The 19,356-nt window shown below is 39.9% G+C and overlaps 1 protein-coding gene across 10 annotated transcripts in view; it reads left to right on the forward strand.

Moving 5' to 3' along the window:
- TMPRSS15 (transmembrane serine protease 15) overlaps positions 1-19,356 on the forward strand; it is a 105,088-nt gene that overhangs the window by 36,582 nt on the left and 49,150 nt on the right. For all 10 annotated transcript variants that reach the window (XM_061627897.1, XM_061627898.1, XM_061627899.1 and 7 more), the window contains 6 exons: positions 4,452-4,561; positions 6,094-6,231; positions 9,897-10,046; positions 12,812-12,917; positions 13,825-13,975; positions 16,601-16,742. In XM_061627897.1, coding sequence (XP_061483881.1) covers positions 4,452-4,561; positions 6,094-6,231; positions 9,897-10,046; positions 12,812-12,917; positions 13,825-13,975; positions 16,601-16,742 — 797 coding nt within the window. The remainder of the gene's footprint in view (positions 1-4,451; positions 4,562-6,093; positions 6,232-9,896; positions 10,047-12,811; positions 12,918-13,824; positions 13,976-16,600; positions 16,743-19,356) is intronic.

Below are 19,356 nucleotides of genomic sequence, written 5' to 3' on the forward strand. Positions count from 1 at the left end.
AGCGGCGGTAGTGAGACCGCTCCTGAACAAACCCTCCTTGGACCCAGATAACTTGAATAACTATAGACCTGTGGCGAATGTTCCGTTCCTGGGCAAGGTTCTGGAACGGGTGGTGGCCGGCCAGCTCCAGGGACTCTTGGATGACACTGATTATCTTGATCCGTTTCAATCCGGTTTTAGGCCTGGGTTTGGTACCAAAACAGCCTTGGTCACCCTGTATGATGACCTTTGTTGGGAGAGGGACAGGGGGAGTGTGACCCTGTTGATTCTCCTTGATCTCTCAGCTGCTTTTGATACCATCGACCATGGTATCCTTCTGGGAAGGCTCACGGAGTTGGGAGTTGGGAGTATTGCTTGGCAGTGGCTCCGCTTCTACTTGGTGGGTCGTCAACAGAAGGTAGTGCTTGGGGAACACTGCTCGACACCCTGGACTCTCCATTGTGGAGTCCCACAGGGATCGGTACTGTCCCCCGTGCTTTTCAACATCTATATGAAGCCGCTGGGTGAGGTCATCAGGAGTTTTGGAGTGCGTTGTCACCAGTACGCTGATGACACACAACTCTATTTCTCCTTTGCATCTTCCTCAGGTGAGGCTGTTAACGTACTAAACCGTTGCCTGGCCGCGATAATGGATTGGATGGGAGCTAACAGACTGAAGCTTAATCCAGACAAGACCGAGACGCTGTTAGTGAGTGCCTTCTCTGCCCAGATGGTGGATGTTCACCCTGCTCTGGATGGGGTTACACTCCCCTTGAAAGAACAGGTTCATAGCTTGGGAGTTCTTTTCGACCCTTCCCTGTCTCTTGAGGCTCAGGTAGCCTCGGTGGCACGGAATGCTTTCTACCATCTCCGATTGGTAGCCCAGCTACGTCCCTATCTGGACAGTGACGACCTCGCCTCAGTCGTTCATGCTCTGGTAACTTCTAGATTGGACTACTGCAATGCGCTCTACGTTGGGCTGCCCTTGAAGATAGTTTGGAAACTACAGTTAGTCCAGAATGCAGCGGCCAGATTGTTGACGTGGACCAGAAGGTCCGCTCATATAACACCTGTTTTGGCCCGTCTGCACTGGCTTCCTATTTGTTTCTGGGCTAAATTCAAAGTGCTGGTTTTGACCTATAAAGCCTTACACGGCATGGGACCGCAATACCTGGTGGAGCGCCTCTCCCAATATGAAACTACCCGTACACTGCGCTCAACATCTAAGGCCCTCCTCCGAGTACCATCCCATCAAGAAGCTCGGAGGATGGTGACTAGAAATAGGGCCTTTTCGGTTGTGGCTCCCGAATTGTGGAATGGTGTTCTCGATGAGGTGCGCCTGGCGCCGACGCTGCTATCTTTTTGGCGCCAGGTGAAAACCTTTTTATACTCCCAGGCATTTTAAAGTGTATTTTTACAGTATTTTATTACTATGTTGTATTCTGGATGTTGTTTGGTTTTTGTATTGTTTGTGTGTTTTTGTTTCTTGAGTTATTGTATTTATTGTATTTATATATTGTGCTTGCTTTTACCTTTTATGTACACCGCCCAGAGAGCCTTCGGGCTTAGGGAGGTATATAAATTAAATTAAATAAATAAATAAATAAAAATGTTGAGCACCTGCACATGCTGTTGTCATTTTCTAGTTATGGAAGAATTTATCAGAGACAGATGAAGCATTTTAAAATTAAATCTGAAGCAGGATTAAGATTATCTGTTGGGGTTTTCTTCATTCCTCCAATTTATGCTTTTATGAAAAATTTTCCATTTCCTCATCCAATTTTGTGCTTGTTTCCTGAATACAAAGATATAACATCATTATTCTTTTTAACAAATGTAGAAAAATAACTGGGTTGTGGTCAAATTACCACATCATATTAAATTAGCCAAATGTGTCTTACTGAGTTACTTTTCCCAGCATTTTCCTTGAGTTCCTTTTATTATCAGATATAATTTTCCATGTTTTTTCTATATAAAGAATAAATAGAAAGGATTACAGGTTGCATTAAAAATGTACTCTATCACATGTTCCGAATTGAATCTGATAAGCATGTTGAAATGGTTGACGTCAAATATTTCAATTACTTTTGGGAACTTCATCCGGAAAGGAAAAGTAAGTTAGTGAATGCAAAAGAGTTTGCTGGTTTGAAGATCATATTCTCTTCCTGAGTATTCCAGATTTTCATCGAAGCAGGAGAAGGACATTACAATGAAAATGAGAACTGTTTCTGAGATTATGCTAATTAATTGAATAATTGCTCTGGATCCTATGCTGCTGGTCTGCTTGCACAATAGATTTTATTTATTTATTTATTATATTTATATCTTTCCCTTTCTTCCAAAGGAGGTCAGGGTGGCACAATGGACCTTACCTCCTCTTATCTCCCCTGCAGTCCCCCAAACACCCTCAAAATCTTCTTTAGGTGGTTTGGGGACCCTGTGGAGAAGAATTTGGGAGAGGGGGTTCAAACAGCAGAGGAAGGGCAAGTCCCACTGTGGGAGTGAACACCTGTCATGCTTCATTGGATTTATAACCCTATGCAGGCATCACTTCTAGATGTTTGATTTAGGTTGATTTTATTTATGCTTTACACCTGACACCCATGGTTATTATCTTCCATCATTTCCTGAATGTGCATGTCTCTAGACTAATCTATATATTTTTTTAAAATCCTGACATGAAGGGCTGTTTCATGTTACATAATCAATGTAGTTCAAGTTCCTAGTGTAACCATAAAATCTATCATCTTTTAAGAACTTTGTATACACTGCATTTACTCTGTGTGGGAACTTAGCAAAAATGAGCTCCATGCAGTGTATATATGTGCTACTCAAATAAAGTTGCAATCCCGTTTTACAGGATACACTCTTGACACATAATGATGATGATGATTTGCCTGCCTTTCACCAATAGGTCCCAGGGCAGGTTACAAAATCTAACATACAATATTAAAAATAACTAAAACACATTTCAGTTACAAGAATAGGGTGGGTTCTGAAAGCATACATCTCCGGAGCCAAAAGCCAAGCTAAAGAAGTGTGTCTTTAGCATTCACTGAAGACTGTATAGTGAAGGTGCCAGACCTTTGTAGGGAGGGAATTCCACAACTAGAGGTTGCCACAGAGAAAGCTCTCTCCTGGGCCACCATCCCCCAAACTTCTGAGGGTGGAGGAACTACCAAGAAGGCCCCTTTTGCTGGGGCCTAAGTCACTGTAGTCATGTATGTAGAACACTTGCTGACTTGATAATATGTGAAGTGGCCATGAAATTAACACTGATCTTAAATTCATAATCTTAAATTCCAAGTTGGCTAAATGTAATCTAAAAACATAGGCTTCAACAAATAAAAAAAATCCATTGAACTGCCAGGGCAGATTGTGCATAATTAATGCTTATGAGTATTTGTTATCATTAATTTTGCACTGATTCGAGAAAACCAGAAAGTTAAGCATAGTTAAACTGGATTCAGGCTGCAATCCTAAAATGGGAGTCTCGTGGAACACTCTTCCAGCAGAGACTTTCAGGCATCTCTTAAAGACTTGTTAATGCCTCCAGGCCCATGCAGTTGTTTAACATTTTCATGAGTAGCTGGGCATTTTAATGGTTATTTTGTACTGCTTATAATCTTTTCTTTACCTTTTTATATTGCTGTATACTGCCCTGATATTTTATGAGATGGGTATATAAATATTTTTCTAAGTATAAATAAATAAATAAATAAACTGTATAATTTATGAAAGATAACTATCTTTGGATTTTTCCCTTTTGGACACGATTCAGTGAACACTCTGATGGGCTCCTTTGGGAGGAAGGGTGGAACAGAAATAAATTCACTAATAGGCAAAAATCCTTGCGGTTTAAGAATGTACCTATAGCCCACAGATATTTCTACCAAACTTTAAAAAGCAGGGAAATTGGGCAGCTATAGTGAATGCACCAGGGGACCAGGAGACCTGACCTCCTCTCTGATATATTGTACTGCCCTACAAATTTGTCAAAATGCAAACACCATTCGGGCTGGTCTTTCACAGTCCAATCCACTTGCTGTGTAGCTTGGAAGAATTTGGTAACATGTGCCTCTGAGCATATGGTGAGTGGTGGCAACACCTGCCATCTCCAAAGATGGAGAATTATATTTTTGTATGTTTGTTGGTGTTCTTCTTACTTTGCTTCTTTCCTGTGTTACTAATGTTTCTACAGAGAATCTAAACCAGAAAATTTCCCCTCTCGTGGCTGTATAATAAAATAAATACATAGAAATATGCAAACAACCATATGAACACATGGAGGGAGCTCCAATATCCTTTATATGAGTAACATCTCCCCTACATTTGGTTGTTAACCAGAAGCAAAAGAGCTTCTGGCTGGGTAGGGGGGACTTGTCCCAAGATCTGTCTTCATGCTTCTTTGTATCATGCCTATATCATACAGCTATCGCATAGCTATTAATAGAGCATTTCATCCTTTGTAGAGTAAATCAAGGACTGTCTATTAAACTGAACTTCAGTGCTTTTAATACACAGCAGTATGCAGACACTCTAAGCATTTACAAAGGTGTGGGCCCAGAAAAGATTTTAAGAGGTAAGACATCTTTTTAATATTGTTTTAAATCAGTAACAGCAACTAGGCATCCCTTTTTTACAAGACAATGTTGTATACTGCCATTTGGTGAGCATGATGTTCTTCATCCAGAGTTTTGTATGTGTTCCAAGGTACACATGGAGTTCCTACATGAACCAGCTTTCCCGTTCAGCTTATTGGAGAAGATAGCACCTTTTGTGCATTCCTTTCAATATTTTCATGTTTTATTGCACCATGTGGCAATTGAAAGTGTACTAGTCAGTTCCATAGGCTCTTACTTGATCACACCTTTATTAATTGGTCTATCTGCATTTTCCAAACATTCCTAGAGAAATAAGAATTATTATTATAATTAATGAAATGTATAGCTAGGGACATGAGAAGACATTGTTTTCTGTTCCACCCCATATTTGACACATGCAGCACCATTTCCATTTTGCTGCAGTTCATCTTCCACTGAAAACTGTTATTTTTCTTGCTGTCTGCTATGGCAGTATTACATCTTATGTAATTTATGTAATTAATTACATAGATTACATTGTTATTATTATTATCTTTATTTATACCCCTTCCTATTTCCAAAACTGGAACTCAGGGCGGCTTACAACTAAAAATGGGTACATATAATTTGGACATTGTTATCACATTATTCCACCCCATTCATTTCAATACAAAGGAAACACATGCAAAAGAGGCAAAAAATGTCATCAATTACATACCACTTGTGGACTGAAAGCAACAACACTGAGTACGATTATATTCACTGGATTGATTTGTGGACCAGAGATTGGACAATAAGTAATCATTGGCAATTTCTGCTCCCATTTCTGTTCTCGTCAGAATTCTCTGACATTCCTATATACAGCTTTTTTCTTTTTTCTATATCTTTTTTCTGTGGATGAAAACACACAACCACTTGTTGCAGGATCTCTTCTTAAAAGCATCAGATTGTACTTCTAGCCACATGGAAAGCTAGAGACGTAAGAAGTCATTGTTTTTAGTTCCACCCTGTATTTGTCACATGCAGGATTGTCTCCATTCCACTGCAGTTCTGTCTGTTGGGGTTCTGATTATGCACAAACCAACCACTACTATATTCCCAGAGCCATTGGAAACCAGTGGCCATAATAATGCTGGGATCTTCATGTATCAGTGTCATATAAATTATTGTTTTTTCCCATGAAGTTAGAGTCAACAATATGGTGTTTTTTAAGCAGAAACCTAATTAGAAGTTCCTGTGTATTTTCATCATGAGATTCTAAACAATAATCCAACGCATTCTAGGATATCATTTGGAACTCTTCTGACAGAGGAAACAATTTCAGTGGCAAATTGTTGTGGCTATAATTTTGCTCACAGCTTGCTTAAATATCAGCAACTTCAACTGGTTTTAAGCATACAAATGGATGAAAATAGTAGAATAACTAGGAGTTTTGACTGATTTTCCCACAAAGTAAAGCCTGTTGATTTTGATTATTTGAATGTATGTTGCATTATCCCCTCTGATATCTTTTATGTCTCTTTATTTGTAGCTTTCCTCTGGGGTTCTAATCCTGGTACGATTCACATTTTTTCTAACAAAGCCACTGTAGAATTTGTTACAGACTATACTGAAAACCATAATGGCTTTAACGCAACATACAGTGCATTTAACACAAGTGAACTAACAAGTAAGTATTTTTTCTAGCTTCTGTTTAAATATTGTATTATTATTAACTTTATTTATACCCCGCCATTTTTCCAAATTGGAACTCACGGCGGCTTCCAGATAAAAAACAGATACAATTAAAACCTACCAAAGTTAAAAGCATATAATACATAAATAAATAAATATAGACAGATATAATTAAAAAATGAACTCTAATTTAAAATAGCATTAAACTGTTTCTGATAATTAAAAACTATACTCATAAAATCAGAATAATTAAAAAATAAAAAGCAAGAACAATATAACCTCCTTTTGGGCCTATCCTTAGCCGCCTTCGGAATCAAAGTCTTGTTGAAATAAGAAAGTTTTTACCTGTTGACGAAAGGACTGCAGGGAAGAGGCCATTCTTATCTCCTTAGGGAGGGAATTCCAAAGCCTAGGGGCAGCCACCAAGAAGGCCCTATCTCGTATCCTCACTAGTTGTACTTGTGCTGATGAAGGTATTGAAAGAAGGGCCTCTCCTGAGGATCTCAGGGCCCGGGCAGGCACATAGAGGGCGATGCGGTCTGACAAATAGCCTGGACCCAAGCCGTGTAGGGCTTTATAGGTCAGCACCAGCACTTTGAATTGTGTCTGGAAACAAACTGGCAGCCAGTGGAGCTTTTTTAACAGGAGAGTTGTATGGACCCTGTAATCAGACCCAGTTAACATTCTAACATTGTATTAGTGCTAGTGGTGTGATCCATTGGCTGGTGCTGCTTCAAAAGCACTCCAAATTGGACTGATTAGTACACATTGTGGGCGGAGGTCTAGCCACTGCTACTATAGCAAAACTGTGACATTGCTGTGATACAGAGACAAATACAGATTTCAGTGGAATCTGCCTTTTCATAAAATGTGTTTTGCCTCTGGGTGGTTTTGCTCCTGGCCTAAAGACATTTACTTTGAATATTGGACCATTCTTTTCAGTGGAATTTACTTCAAAGTGCTTTTAAAAGTGGGGAAGGGCTGTACAGTGGTGTAATTACTAGAAAGCAGAGCATGAATTGATAAATCACTCCGATTAACCTCAGTTCAACAGATGATTGTTTTTGAAATCTGTAATTTTAATTGAAACAAATTAGAGCTGACATATTTAAAAGATCAGTGCTGGTGGAACTGCAGAATATGCATACATACTTTGATTGATCCTCAAAACATGCTTTCATGTATTGCTTACTGTAACTGGTTAAAAAAACAACCATGACAAATTAGGTTGATGTGGTAATGCAAATGTTTAGAATATTGTAACTCTATAAACTATTACAATGGATGTGTTCTATCAACTCCAGTAGATGCTCATCTTACATTGTGTCTGTAGCTTTATGGCTTCAGTCTACTGTATTATTTTATCAAATCTATTCTGCAGTGCTGATGCAGCTATGTGTTGTTATGCACTTATCTTGTCCAAACACCTCATGATTAATTATCCCTTTCTGTGTAGGTCAGGCCTGATGTCATCACCCTTCCTGCTTATAGCTACCAGAAATGCTCAAGTCTACTTGCTTGCATTTCAGCAAGTCCATATTTAGGGTTATTACCCAGCAAGATTCACAAGTAACAGGATTTAAAATATTTTTCTTCATCAGCTAATTCCCATCTAACAATAATCCATATCATCATAATTACTATATCGCCTTGCACCTCTTTTAATCAGTAATGTAGTGGCAAATTCAGAAGTGCAGGATCCTTTCATGTTAGTCACAGCCAAGCCCCCCCTTTATTGCTGCTGGATTAAGAATGAGATTCTTTTTAAACTTTCTCTCACAACAACAGATATCCCCTAGGAGCCAATAAGCATGAAACGGGAGGTTGCTAGCTGCTGAGAAGAGTCTTCTCAGTGGCTGACTCACCACCTTTCACTCTGTTTAACTTAAAATCAGCAGGAAAGAACAAGGAAGCCTGTTAGAAGACTCTTCTCAGTGGCTAACACACTCCCCTTTCATGCTGATTGTCTCATAGGATGCTGGAAACTTAGGGATCCTGCTGGGACCCTGCTCTGAAAAAAGTAAGGGGTCTCAGACCCCCCAAGACCCTGGATGACTTCACTCCTGCTTTTAATGCTTTTTTTTCTTTACAGAAAGTTCTCCATAGTCTCCAATGCCCCCTAACTTCAAAACATATTTTAATGGATTAAAATGTTTGCCTGATGGCATGCAGGGCTTTATTTACTTATTTAAGAAACTTTTATACTACTTTTTAGACCATCACCCCACAAAGTGGTTTACAATCAGTTAAAAACATCAAAATACCAAAACAACTCCGCCCATTATATTTCAACAATAACAATTGACTAAGAATAGCACTAGATAAATGACCCAGTTAATTCAAACCAATGTCCACCATCAAACTTTATTCTCCAAATGCTATAGGAATGAGAAGAGCAGGGGATGCTCTTTTTCTTGTGCCCACCAGCCAAATAGATTTTAACAGCAGACATTATAACAGAGCCTCTGACACAGATCTTAGGGAATGGGTAGACTGATATTCATGCAAGTCATCCCTAAAGTCAAGTAGCAGCCAGTGGGGTGGGGTGGGCTGGGGTGGGCTGTGTTGCTCTTCCAGCTTCCCAACACTGTGGGTCACTGCCCCTTAGTGGGAGGGGGGAGGGTTGGGGAGCTTGGCACAGTAGGGTGTGCAGAATCAGCAGCATCTGATTGGGTCCACTGCACCCACCTCCCTCCTCCTCATCCCTCTTGGTAAGTGGCAGTGACCAGCAGTGTTGGGAAGCCAAAAGAGCAAACCAGTCCCACCCATGCTACACCACCAACTGCTACTGCCTAAGGTTATTAATTGTTTAGGGCTTTAAAGTCAACACCAGGACTCTGAATTGAGGATGGGACAGAGGAGATCTCTTTTAATTATTTATTGTGCGGATATTCACAAACTTTGCAGTCAAAGAAGAGACATGTTGGTGTGCAAGTCTAGAAGAGAGGAAGAGTTGCCCAATTGTCTAGATAATCCTATCTTCCTTTGCTGTACTGTGGTGGCTGACAGGCTGCATCACAGCACTAAAGAGAGCATGAGTTGCCCAGTTACCCATTGCATAGTGCTATCTATTCTACTGCTGCTGTGCTGCAACTTGCAGCACAATGCAAGAAGGGAGAAGGCCAGGGATGGGCTCCTTCTCCCCAACATAATGGGCAAATTTCAACCATCTTCAAAATCTCCGCTGTAAGTAGAAGGTGGCATCTTTAGGATCTAGGCATTTTATTTTGCTCAGCCCTAACGATGATCCCACATGGGAATTGAGATCAAGACACATTTAATCAGTCAGCATCGGCATTGGCATTATAGGCTGCTTGTATATTCAGAATGTTCTTGCTGGTTCAAGGCAATAGTGTTTAGCTTCATGCTTTGAGAATGGGAGAAACTACTACAGAGAATAAGTCTGTGTGGATTATGTGTGACATAATGTGACACAATGTGACATAATATATCCAGAGAGTCATGTCTCTTCTGAGACTCATAGAAGCTAACTTCTGAATAGTGTCTTTTGGGTTTGGGTAGGAAGCACTTTACTTTCACTTTGCTTATGATACAAAAAGGATTATAATAAATCAGTACATTGTAGTGTTTCATTGTTTATAGACTTTGACGTTAATTTATTACATTAATTTTGTTTCATTAATTTATTCAAATTTCAAGACAGTCAAAAAATTAACTGCACTTTTGAAGATGGTTTTTGTTACTGGATTCAAGATCTAGATGATGATGATGAATGGGCAAGAGTTAGTGGCCCCAGCTTCCCTATTACATCTGGCCCTGACTTTGATCATACATTTGGAAATTTATCAGGTAAGATTGAAGATATGAGCAAAATGAACATTCCCGGTTGATCTGGAAGGAAATAGAAATTTCCAAGTCAGGACTGATGGATTATTTTTATTGTTAATGTAAACTGACAAAGTTTCCTTTTCCCCCTTTTTGTTATTATATATTCATCCCTTCCCACAGCTAAAGAAAGAAACTATGTGCTGATCTTAAAACCAAGAGTTTTAGCTTTAGCTTGTTGGGCCTGCAGCTACAGAACATGAGCTCCTAGGATCTCCCCTCTCAGCCCAATGATCTCTCATGTGTAGCCATTTGTATGAGATCCTGTTCTGTATTATATGTCAAGGTCTGCTGTGGGTACTCATGTTCCTTGGGTTTTTCATCTGTTTGTTTTTGTTCAAGAAGTGAGACTACTGTCTCAATAATGAAAAAGAACGCTGCTGCAATATGTTCATATACAGCTTTTCCATTACTTTATTTGCTTTGACAGAATTTAATTAATTATTTAAAAGATTTATTAGCTGCCTTTTAGGGTCACTTCCAAGGCAGCTTCCATACAATATTAAAAAACAACATGTGTCTGTATATGTGTGTGTGTGTGTGCGCATGCACGCACACATACACAAAATATATGTGCAAAACCAGCCTTAGCAGGGAACCTTATCAGAACAACAACAATTTAAAACCAGCTAAAATCTTAAAAACCCTCTACCCAGCTAAAATCCTGCAGGTCCATGGTAGCTTTGCTCCAAGTTCATCTGAAACAAATGAATTTTCAGTGCCCATTTAAAGGTCTGCAACAAGGAACTATCTGCACACACCTGAAAAGGCTATCTCTCTCATGTCTACAAACATGTACAGAAGCAGCTGCCTTGGAGCTCTTGGCCATTGCCTACAGCAGGGGTCACCACCCTGTCTCCTATGGGGGCCTTCAGTGGCATCCCTAACAGTACAGAAAGCAAAGCTCCAGGGGCTACCAGATAAGTTCAATACATCCTGAAGGTACAAAATGTGAAGAGCACAACTGTTGCTGTTCAGGGGGACCACCCATGCTGAGAACAAGACTTCCTTTTTAAGATGAGCTGCCTGGACTTGGGCTTGATTGTGGAAGTGTGAAATAAAGGGCTGATCTGGGACACCATGGTTGGGACAGCATGGATTGAGTTGAAGGCCATCAGGCAGTCAGATGAGGAAGGCCCTGGGAGTGGGCTACACTGGAAGGAGAGGTCTTGATGAACAGCCATGAGGTCTGTGGCACCAAAAATCCAACACCTCATAAGATTTTGCTGGATACAGGATTTGAGTTACCTTTTGGTGAGTGTAACCAGCCAGTTGCAGCGCCCCTGAATCCTCTGTGAAGGTCAAAGACTCATCTTTTTTCTTTATTCTCCAATGCTAGTGTCCACTGTATGGGTCCATTTTTAGTAGTGGTTCCTTTCAATAGTTAATTCCCATTAAAACAGGCTTAAGATATTGCATACATGCTTTTATTGTAATGTTCATGTGAATTTTTAGATATATTTTATAACTGTTACTTAATGTTACTTAAAATGTTACTTAAAATGTGAATTATTCTTTTTCTTATTATTAGCAACTGTATTGAATGCAGGATTTATATTGATTTTTGTTGAAATGTAAACCACTTTGAGATTTTTTAAAATATAAAGTGGTATACAAGTGAAATAAATAAATAAAATAAATAAAAACATCTGTCATTGCAGGCTAGGCCAGTGTTCTTCAACCTTATGCCCCCATATTTTATTGGATTACAACTCCCATCATTCCTGACCATTGGGAAAACTGCTGAGGATTATGAGAGTTGCAGTCCAAAAACATCTGAGGACCCAAACTTGGAGAACACTGGAACAGGTAAACATACTTACAATGAAATCCTATGCATGTCTGTACAGACATAATCCCTTTACATTCAGTGGGACTTATTCCCAGGTAAGTGTGCATGTGACTTCAGATTAACTGACCTTGCCAGAGTAACTCATAACTCCTTTTGGTGGAATTTCAGTCTAGCCAATTTTAAAACATACCTGACTAGATTCTGTCCACCCCGCTCAAACTTTTAAACTGAGCCAATATTTTTTTAGGTTCAGTCTGTACTAAACTAGATCCACTCTAATTCATGCCCATTCAAAATATTTGTGATCAGCTCTCTATGAGAGTTAGCAAGGGTGCTTTCCATCAGCATATTGCTGAGATGTAAAAACAAACATCCTAACAAACATTATATTGCAGGTATATTTGTACATCCTGCTATGAATCCATCTTTCCTGCCTGCTATCTGTGTCAGTGGGCAGTGGGGGGGGGGAGAGAGAGAGATTTGTTTACACAACTACAGAAATAAAGGCTGTGAGCACACTAGTTGCCTATAGCAAAATGTTTCCATTGGCCACACCTGGAGGGGAACTGGTTGATCTGCCAATCAGTTGCAAAATCTGTTTGAAGCTGATTTTTTAAAAAAACCCACTCAAGCTGATCTCACCAGGTTTACAGAACAAGGGATGGGGTTTGCCTAGCGTCATGTGCCCCCATTTTCAGAAGAGAGAGATGGAGACACACTGGAACTGGCAGAACAGTGAGTGTGTCTCTACCCAAAATGTCCCATTGAAGCCTGTGATATAAATTATTTTATTATTATTGATTCTACTTATATCCCACCCTTCCTCCCAAAGGAGCCCGGGGTAGAAAACTGGCAAGTGGGTCTCCTTAAGTAGTGTTAATACTTAACACTTTACTACTAACAAATATATATCTATTGTTGATTGTTTGTTTTGCAGGCTATTATATTTCCACACCAATGAGGTCTGGAGGCAGACCTGTGAGAGTTCGACTTTTAAGCTTATCCTTAGTCCCCACTTCAGATGTCTTCTGCCTAAGTTTCTGGTAGTGTGAACATACCATATATGCTAACAGCAAAGTCAGTTCTCTGAGTGTGTCAATCCTTATGCATTCAAAATTACTCCAACCACAGATGTTTAGCAGGCTTGGGGGAACTCAAAATGTTGTATCCAACACTGTGGGTGTAGAGTTATGCTCGTGTACCTGGACTTTCCCTTTCTCTCCTGTCTTTGTGCACCCTCAAAATCTGCTCCAGAGGGTCCTCCAACCTGGGTCCTCCAACCCTTTGGAGCAGATTTTGAGGGTATTTGGGGTGCTGCAAAGGAGAGGAGGAGAACTTTCCATTTCACAAGCAGAAGTCTGCTGTGCTGTCAGAACCAGCAATGTTAAATATAATCCCAAAGTTTTCAGAAATACGAAAAAAGAGGGGAGCCAAATGAGGAGAACCCAAAACAGCCTAATGAGGACTGAGCATGTTCAGTGGCCACAGACTGCTGAGTGACTGTTGGACAGGAGGGAATAGAAAACTATGGAGAAGGGGGACTGAAATAGAATATTCTGGAAGAAAACATGCTGGGTTGCTGAAACCTAGAACAGGAGCACTTCACACTCAGCATTTCATTGAAGGCCCCATGTGCTCTCTGAAAACATATCCCTAAATTTATTACATGAACTTCATTTTTTGTCATGGAATTTAGATCGATGTAGTGACCACAGTCCAAATCTCTGAGGGGCTTGGAAGTGCACATGAAGATTTATAGCATAGGGTCAGCCCTACTGGGAATGCTGTAGAGAAATGTTGGGTTGCCTAAGAGACTGTATGTGACACTGCAGCTGTGTGTAATAAAAGACCCAACAGCCACCTTAGAAGTAAAATGTACAGGATAATGTGATAAGTCAGGTGAATTTCAATTTGATATGATTTAATAATTGCTTCTCGTTTTCCATTCAGGTATCACATGTATGGCATTAATGTGTATTGCTTGAGCATTAAAATCACATATGATCATAACACTGAAAAAACAGTTTTCCAAAAAGAAGGAAATTATGGAAACAACTGGAACTATGGACAAATAACACTAAATGAAACATTTTATTTTAAAGTACGTCAAGCTATTTATCATCAGTAGAGATTCTAGTCAAGTCACTTAGTTCAGTGGGTCTTTCTGACTATTTCTGGTCTTCTATCCCAATATTCACATCTTCAGAAATAATACTTTTTATCATTACAGTCTATCAAAAGTGATGAGAGCACACAAGACTAGTTTCTATGAGCAACTATATGATTTTGGCAGCTGAAATTATTATGATTACATTGAAACACTGAAACTTCTCTTTGTCTGGGGCTAGCCAGCTTGTCACCAGTTAAAGCCCTTGGCTAGAGTGATGAAATATATCTATAACTAAAATTAATTAGAAGCGCTTCAGATAGAAATGCAATAGGAAGCCTCTTCCCCCCTCCTGCCACCACCACCACCACTTTGGGACTCACACCAGGGACCGTTCAATTCCAAAGCAGCAATTCTAGCACTTGGTCATGCACTTACACTGTTGAACTTGGCTTCCAAAGGGAACATGCTTAGATCTGGTTTATAAATTTACTGGGCAAGCCTGTCTGATAAATCAACAGAAACTTCCTATTGGAGAATTGTTCTTTCAGCTTTTTCCTGTAGTGAAAAACTGATTTGGTCCGTAAGTTTTACAGAACCCATATATCATCTTCCCATCTACAAACAATGTCTAGAGCAAAAAAACACTAAAGATGTATTGAGAATCTGAGTATGTAGTAATTATACAGCCATGAGAGTGGCTGTGTATTATAGTCAGTATGGATATTTCACATTCCACCATGTTAAATTGAAAATACTCCCATGCCATTCTGCTGCTTCCCATAAGCTCATCTCAAAATAAAATCTTACAAAATCTATACTCTTGAACTCAGAAACGCTTGCTTAACAACTCCCTAAATTTTCATGGTGATACACAAAACACTCAGAGAATTGAGAGTTCAAAGTCTTATACAAGAGGAAAAAAATCCAGATCCTTGTTGGACTTTTTTCTGTCAGTGGTCTCATAATTTGTTGAAATTCATTAAAAAATCAGCCATGTTCACAGAGTACCTGTAATCCTATTACTGACCTGGCCTCATACTCTGACCTTCATCTTCTGCAATTTAAAAGTTAAAAAAAATACAGGGCTGATTTTTAATTAATTTAAGTAATTTAACATTGAAGTCTATGATAGTGCAGGGCATGCTCAGTAAAAACAAACTGTCAGGGTTCTAAAAGCCAGACTAACGGCTGTTTGGTTTGGCTAATCAGGAGGCCACACCCACGCCAGATATTGATTCCACTTTAAACAGTCATGGCTTCCCTCAAAGAATCCTGAGAAGTGTAGTTTGTGAAGGGTGCTGAGAGTTGTTGGGAGACTCCTATGGCCCTGACAGAGTCCAGTGGTCAGAGTAGTTGAACAGTCAGCCCCTCTGTTTGAAGCTCTGTGAGGGGAATATTTCCTAGCAACTGTCAACACCCTTCACAAACTACACTTCCTAGGATTGTTTGAGGGAAGCCATGACTGTTTAAAGTGGAATCAATGTCTGCTATGGATTGGCTAGGGGCAGCTTTGGTTTAAATTTGGGAGTCATGACTATGAAGTCAAAACAATGACAGCATATGTTTTGGCACATTGGCAAGCTAAAGTGTGTGAAAGGACACTTGTCTGGAAATCACTAAAGAAGCAAGGGTCCACTTACTCATTATTTTCCCCTCTCAGGAAGATTATAGTAATTCATAGACTATGTATGATTTCACATTATGGGGGTCCATCCTCACTCAATAAAATTCATGTAGAATTTATTGGAAAATGCCAAACTCCTGGTCCAGATTGCTGATCAATATTAGAGGTGTATTCAATCTTTTGGCTAGTTAGATCTGCTTGGGAGGGGAGGGCGGACTTGTCTTCTGGATTACTTTTCCTTCTTTCTTGCAGGACTCCACCTGCCTTGCTTCCTGCTTCGCCGAAGCTGAAGGCCACAAGGCTTGAGCATCTGCCTTGGATAGATTAACTATGATTTTTCTTGATTCAATATGCTAGGGAATTTAAAGCTAAAGTACACAACTAGTGGGATTAGAGGAAATCAAGTGGAAAATATAATCATTTTTCTAGAATGCCTTGTCAAAGCTATCTTTAATCATAATCATAATTATAACTATAAACATGTCAATGTTATCATTTCATCTTTTTATCCTGTTATTATTGGTTCATCTCATCATTAACCATTGGCTGACTCAAGCATATATATCTGATCTAATGATATATTTTACTAAGCCATCACACCATCGTGTAGCATCATGTGGGGGTGGGGCGCAGCACAGCAGCAGTGCAGCATGCAAGGCAAGGGTGTGAGGGAAGAAAGGGTGGTGAGGGGACAGGTGTGGAATGAGCAGGCAACACTGGTTTAGCAATGTTCACTGCTTAGAAAATATTTACTGATAGAAAATAAAACAAAGACAATTTAAAACTATAGCAATTTAAATCAACTTTGAAAATATCTTAAAGCAATGTAATATATATTTGCATAAGCTTAATGGTGTTATAGGAATGATATTATGAAACAATGGAAAATATGTTCCTTTCCCCCCCCCTCCATCCTCCCTAAGTGGCATGACTGTCTCTACCAGTAAATCCAAAATGAAAGGGTGCATGTAACATTTCCCGTGATATTCCAGGTTGCTTTTGATGCTTTTAAAAGACCCGGATGGGATGGCATTGCCATTGATGATATTGGACTGACAAATGGGGGCTGCACTGAAAGTATTTATCCAGAACCTACTTTGGTGCCCACAGTCGCTACAACCCCTCAGCTACCCAGTAAGTATGACCAGTTTCTATGGTCACAAAAGTATTTTGCTTCCTGTTGGAATACCGCTGAAGTATTCTTGGAGGGGACTATGTGTAGCAAATAGGACAGCCAATGGCAGAAAAACAAAGAAAAGCTAGAAGCATCATTTCAGAAGGAGGAATGGCATTCCATTACTTGTCATTCCTATATTGTACCAGTTTTTCCCACTGACTGTTTTGGTTGCTGCAGCCAACCATGATGGAGAATCTGAAGATTAAACACCATCAGGGCAGGACTCTGCTGTCCTATAGCTCTCCCCTCATCTCTGTCCTGATCTGTACAGTTATACTGTGCAAAAGGTTAAAATGCTATAACCTTTTTAAAGTTTAAATGGCACGTCTGCCAAAGACCTAGGTTAGGAACTGGTTCTCTTTTTGGTACCCAAAGCACTCACTTTTTCTCCATAGACCCCTTGAAAATTGCAAGGGTCTTGGCACACCACTTAATTATTTTCTTTTGCCAGTTGTAGCAGTTGTAATGTGGTGTGCTAGATCATCTATGATTGTTAATTGTATTTTATTGCTTTGTATTTCTTACATTGTATTTTATTGTATTACAATTTGTATTCCTTACAATTCTACAAAATGCATATTGTAAGTATTGTCTACAGACATGCCATGGACCACCTGAATGGAGCTCATAGTCCATGGATCAGTTTGGGAACCCCTGGTCTACACAGCTTTCACCAACCTTCAGATGTTTTGGATTATAACTCACATCAGCTTCAGCCATCAAAGCCCATGATGTCTGGGGCTGATGAGTATTGTAGTCTAAAACATCTGGAAGGCACCAGGTTGGTGAAGCCTGGTGTACACTGACTAGCTCTCCAGAGTTTCAGAATGGAGTCTTTTCCAGTCCTGCATGAAGACACCAGGGATTAAACCTAGGACTTTCTGTATGCAAAGCATATGCTGTACCACTGAACTACCATGCTTCCCCACGTCATAAAAAGCCATTGATATAACTGCTCCTGTTGTAAGTGGACATGAAATCCACAGGGTAATCAGTAGCAAAAGGCACCATGAGTATATATATTGCTAATTGCCCTTACCATAGTAGTTCAAGTAAAGACCTCACCTTCTCAAATAGGCAAATGCTAATTTTAGTCCAATTCAGCCCAGACATGGTCCTAGCCATACTATTTTCATGTGCTCAAGTGTTTGCATGAATTAGTGATAATGAGGGGGGGGAAATCTAGAGATACCATATCAAATGCTATCAAAAACATTTTTCCTTTGATGTATTTTCTACACACACACACACACACACACACACACCCATTTAGGGTGTCCTTCATGTAAGCACTTCATCCTGGGAAAATGACATAATAAAAATCACCATGCGACTTAATCAGTCTCTTCACATAAATGTTTGGCTGCCAAACAGAAGGTACTGAGCAATATTACTAAAGAATGTAGATATTCATGGCAGTTTGGCAATGTGGCTACTGCATGAGATGCACAAAACATGAGAGGGTTGCTCCACATGACAAGTTGTTATGATATGAACCAGCTCTTTTTGTAGTTTTACTATGCCAATGAAATATCTCTGCTGACATGGTTAACATAGTCTTCATTGCGAAAAGAACTGCTTCATATAACAGTTGTCTGTGCTTTTTGGATTTTAGGTGGCAACCACTCCATTTTATGCTTGTGTGAGTCAGATCTGTTTATTCCTAGAGAGTGCACCCCCCCCCCAGTATTTTATTTGAAATGAGTGTGTGATCCATTGTTGCATAGACACACATTTAACCATATTTGATATATTTAAAACAATGGATCAGACACTCATTTCACTCATATGCAACAAAACACTGACAGACCACTTTTTGTGGTAATTCAACTGATTAATTATGGATATTGTGAGGAAGTGCTTTCTTTTGTCTATCTTGAATTAATCACAAGTCCATTTCAATGAGTGACACTGAACTCTAATCATATGAGGGTGAGATGTAAAAAAGGCAGTGACTCACCAAAAGCTTCCAGTCTCCCCAGCAGCTTCTGTTCCCCCCGCTTAATCCCAGAGCTTGAGCCTTTTCCCCCTGTTATAATATCTCAGGGCCCATTCACATGGGAGCTGAAAGACATAGTAAAGATGCAGCTTTTGCCATTGTGATAGATTTGCAAGGATCACATTCTACATTCAGATCCGCTGTTTTCTGTTCACACTAGTCGGTGTTCCTCTGGGAAGGATTCATGTCGCTGTTTCGTGTCCCCACCCCCTATTTTGCATGTTTACTGCATCCGTCTGGAGTATTGATATTGCTAATAGAGAAGGGGATGCTTTTGGGGGGCAGTTTCATTGTTTCTTGTCAATTGCACGTCTCTCCCAGCTGAACATCTTCCCCACCTCCCGCTTTAGTTATTACAGAGTAAATGAGTTCTGTCCCCTTCGCTTTCTTGGGCATTGAGGGGGCACCCCTTCCCCTTCAAAGTCCTTATCTTCTTCATGTGTGTGTATGTGAGGGACAAAGAGGGAGGACTGGCACTCCCCGGCTCTCTTTTGCCCCGGAGTAGTGCATTGACTTAAGGAGCCAAATTCCTCTATTGCAGCCTCCTTTTTTTCATCCTTGCTCTTGTGTTC

This window comes from Rhineura floridana, chromosome 5, assembly GCF_030035675.1.
Source record: "Rhineura floridana isolate rRhiFlo1 chromosome 5, rRhiFlo1.hap2, whole genome shotgun sequence".
Classification (NCBI taxonomy): domain Eukaryota; kingdom Metazoa; phylum Chordata; class Lepidosauria; order Squamata; family Rhineuridae; genus Rhineura; species Rhineura floridana.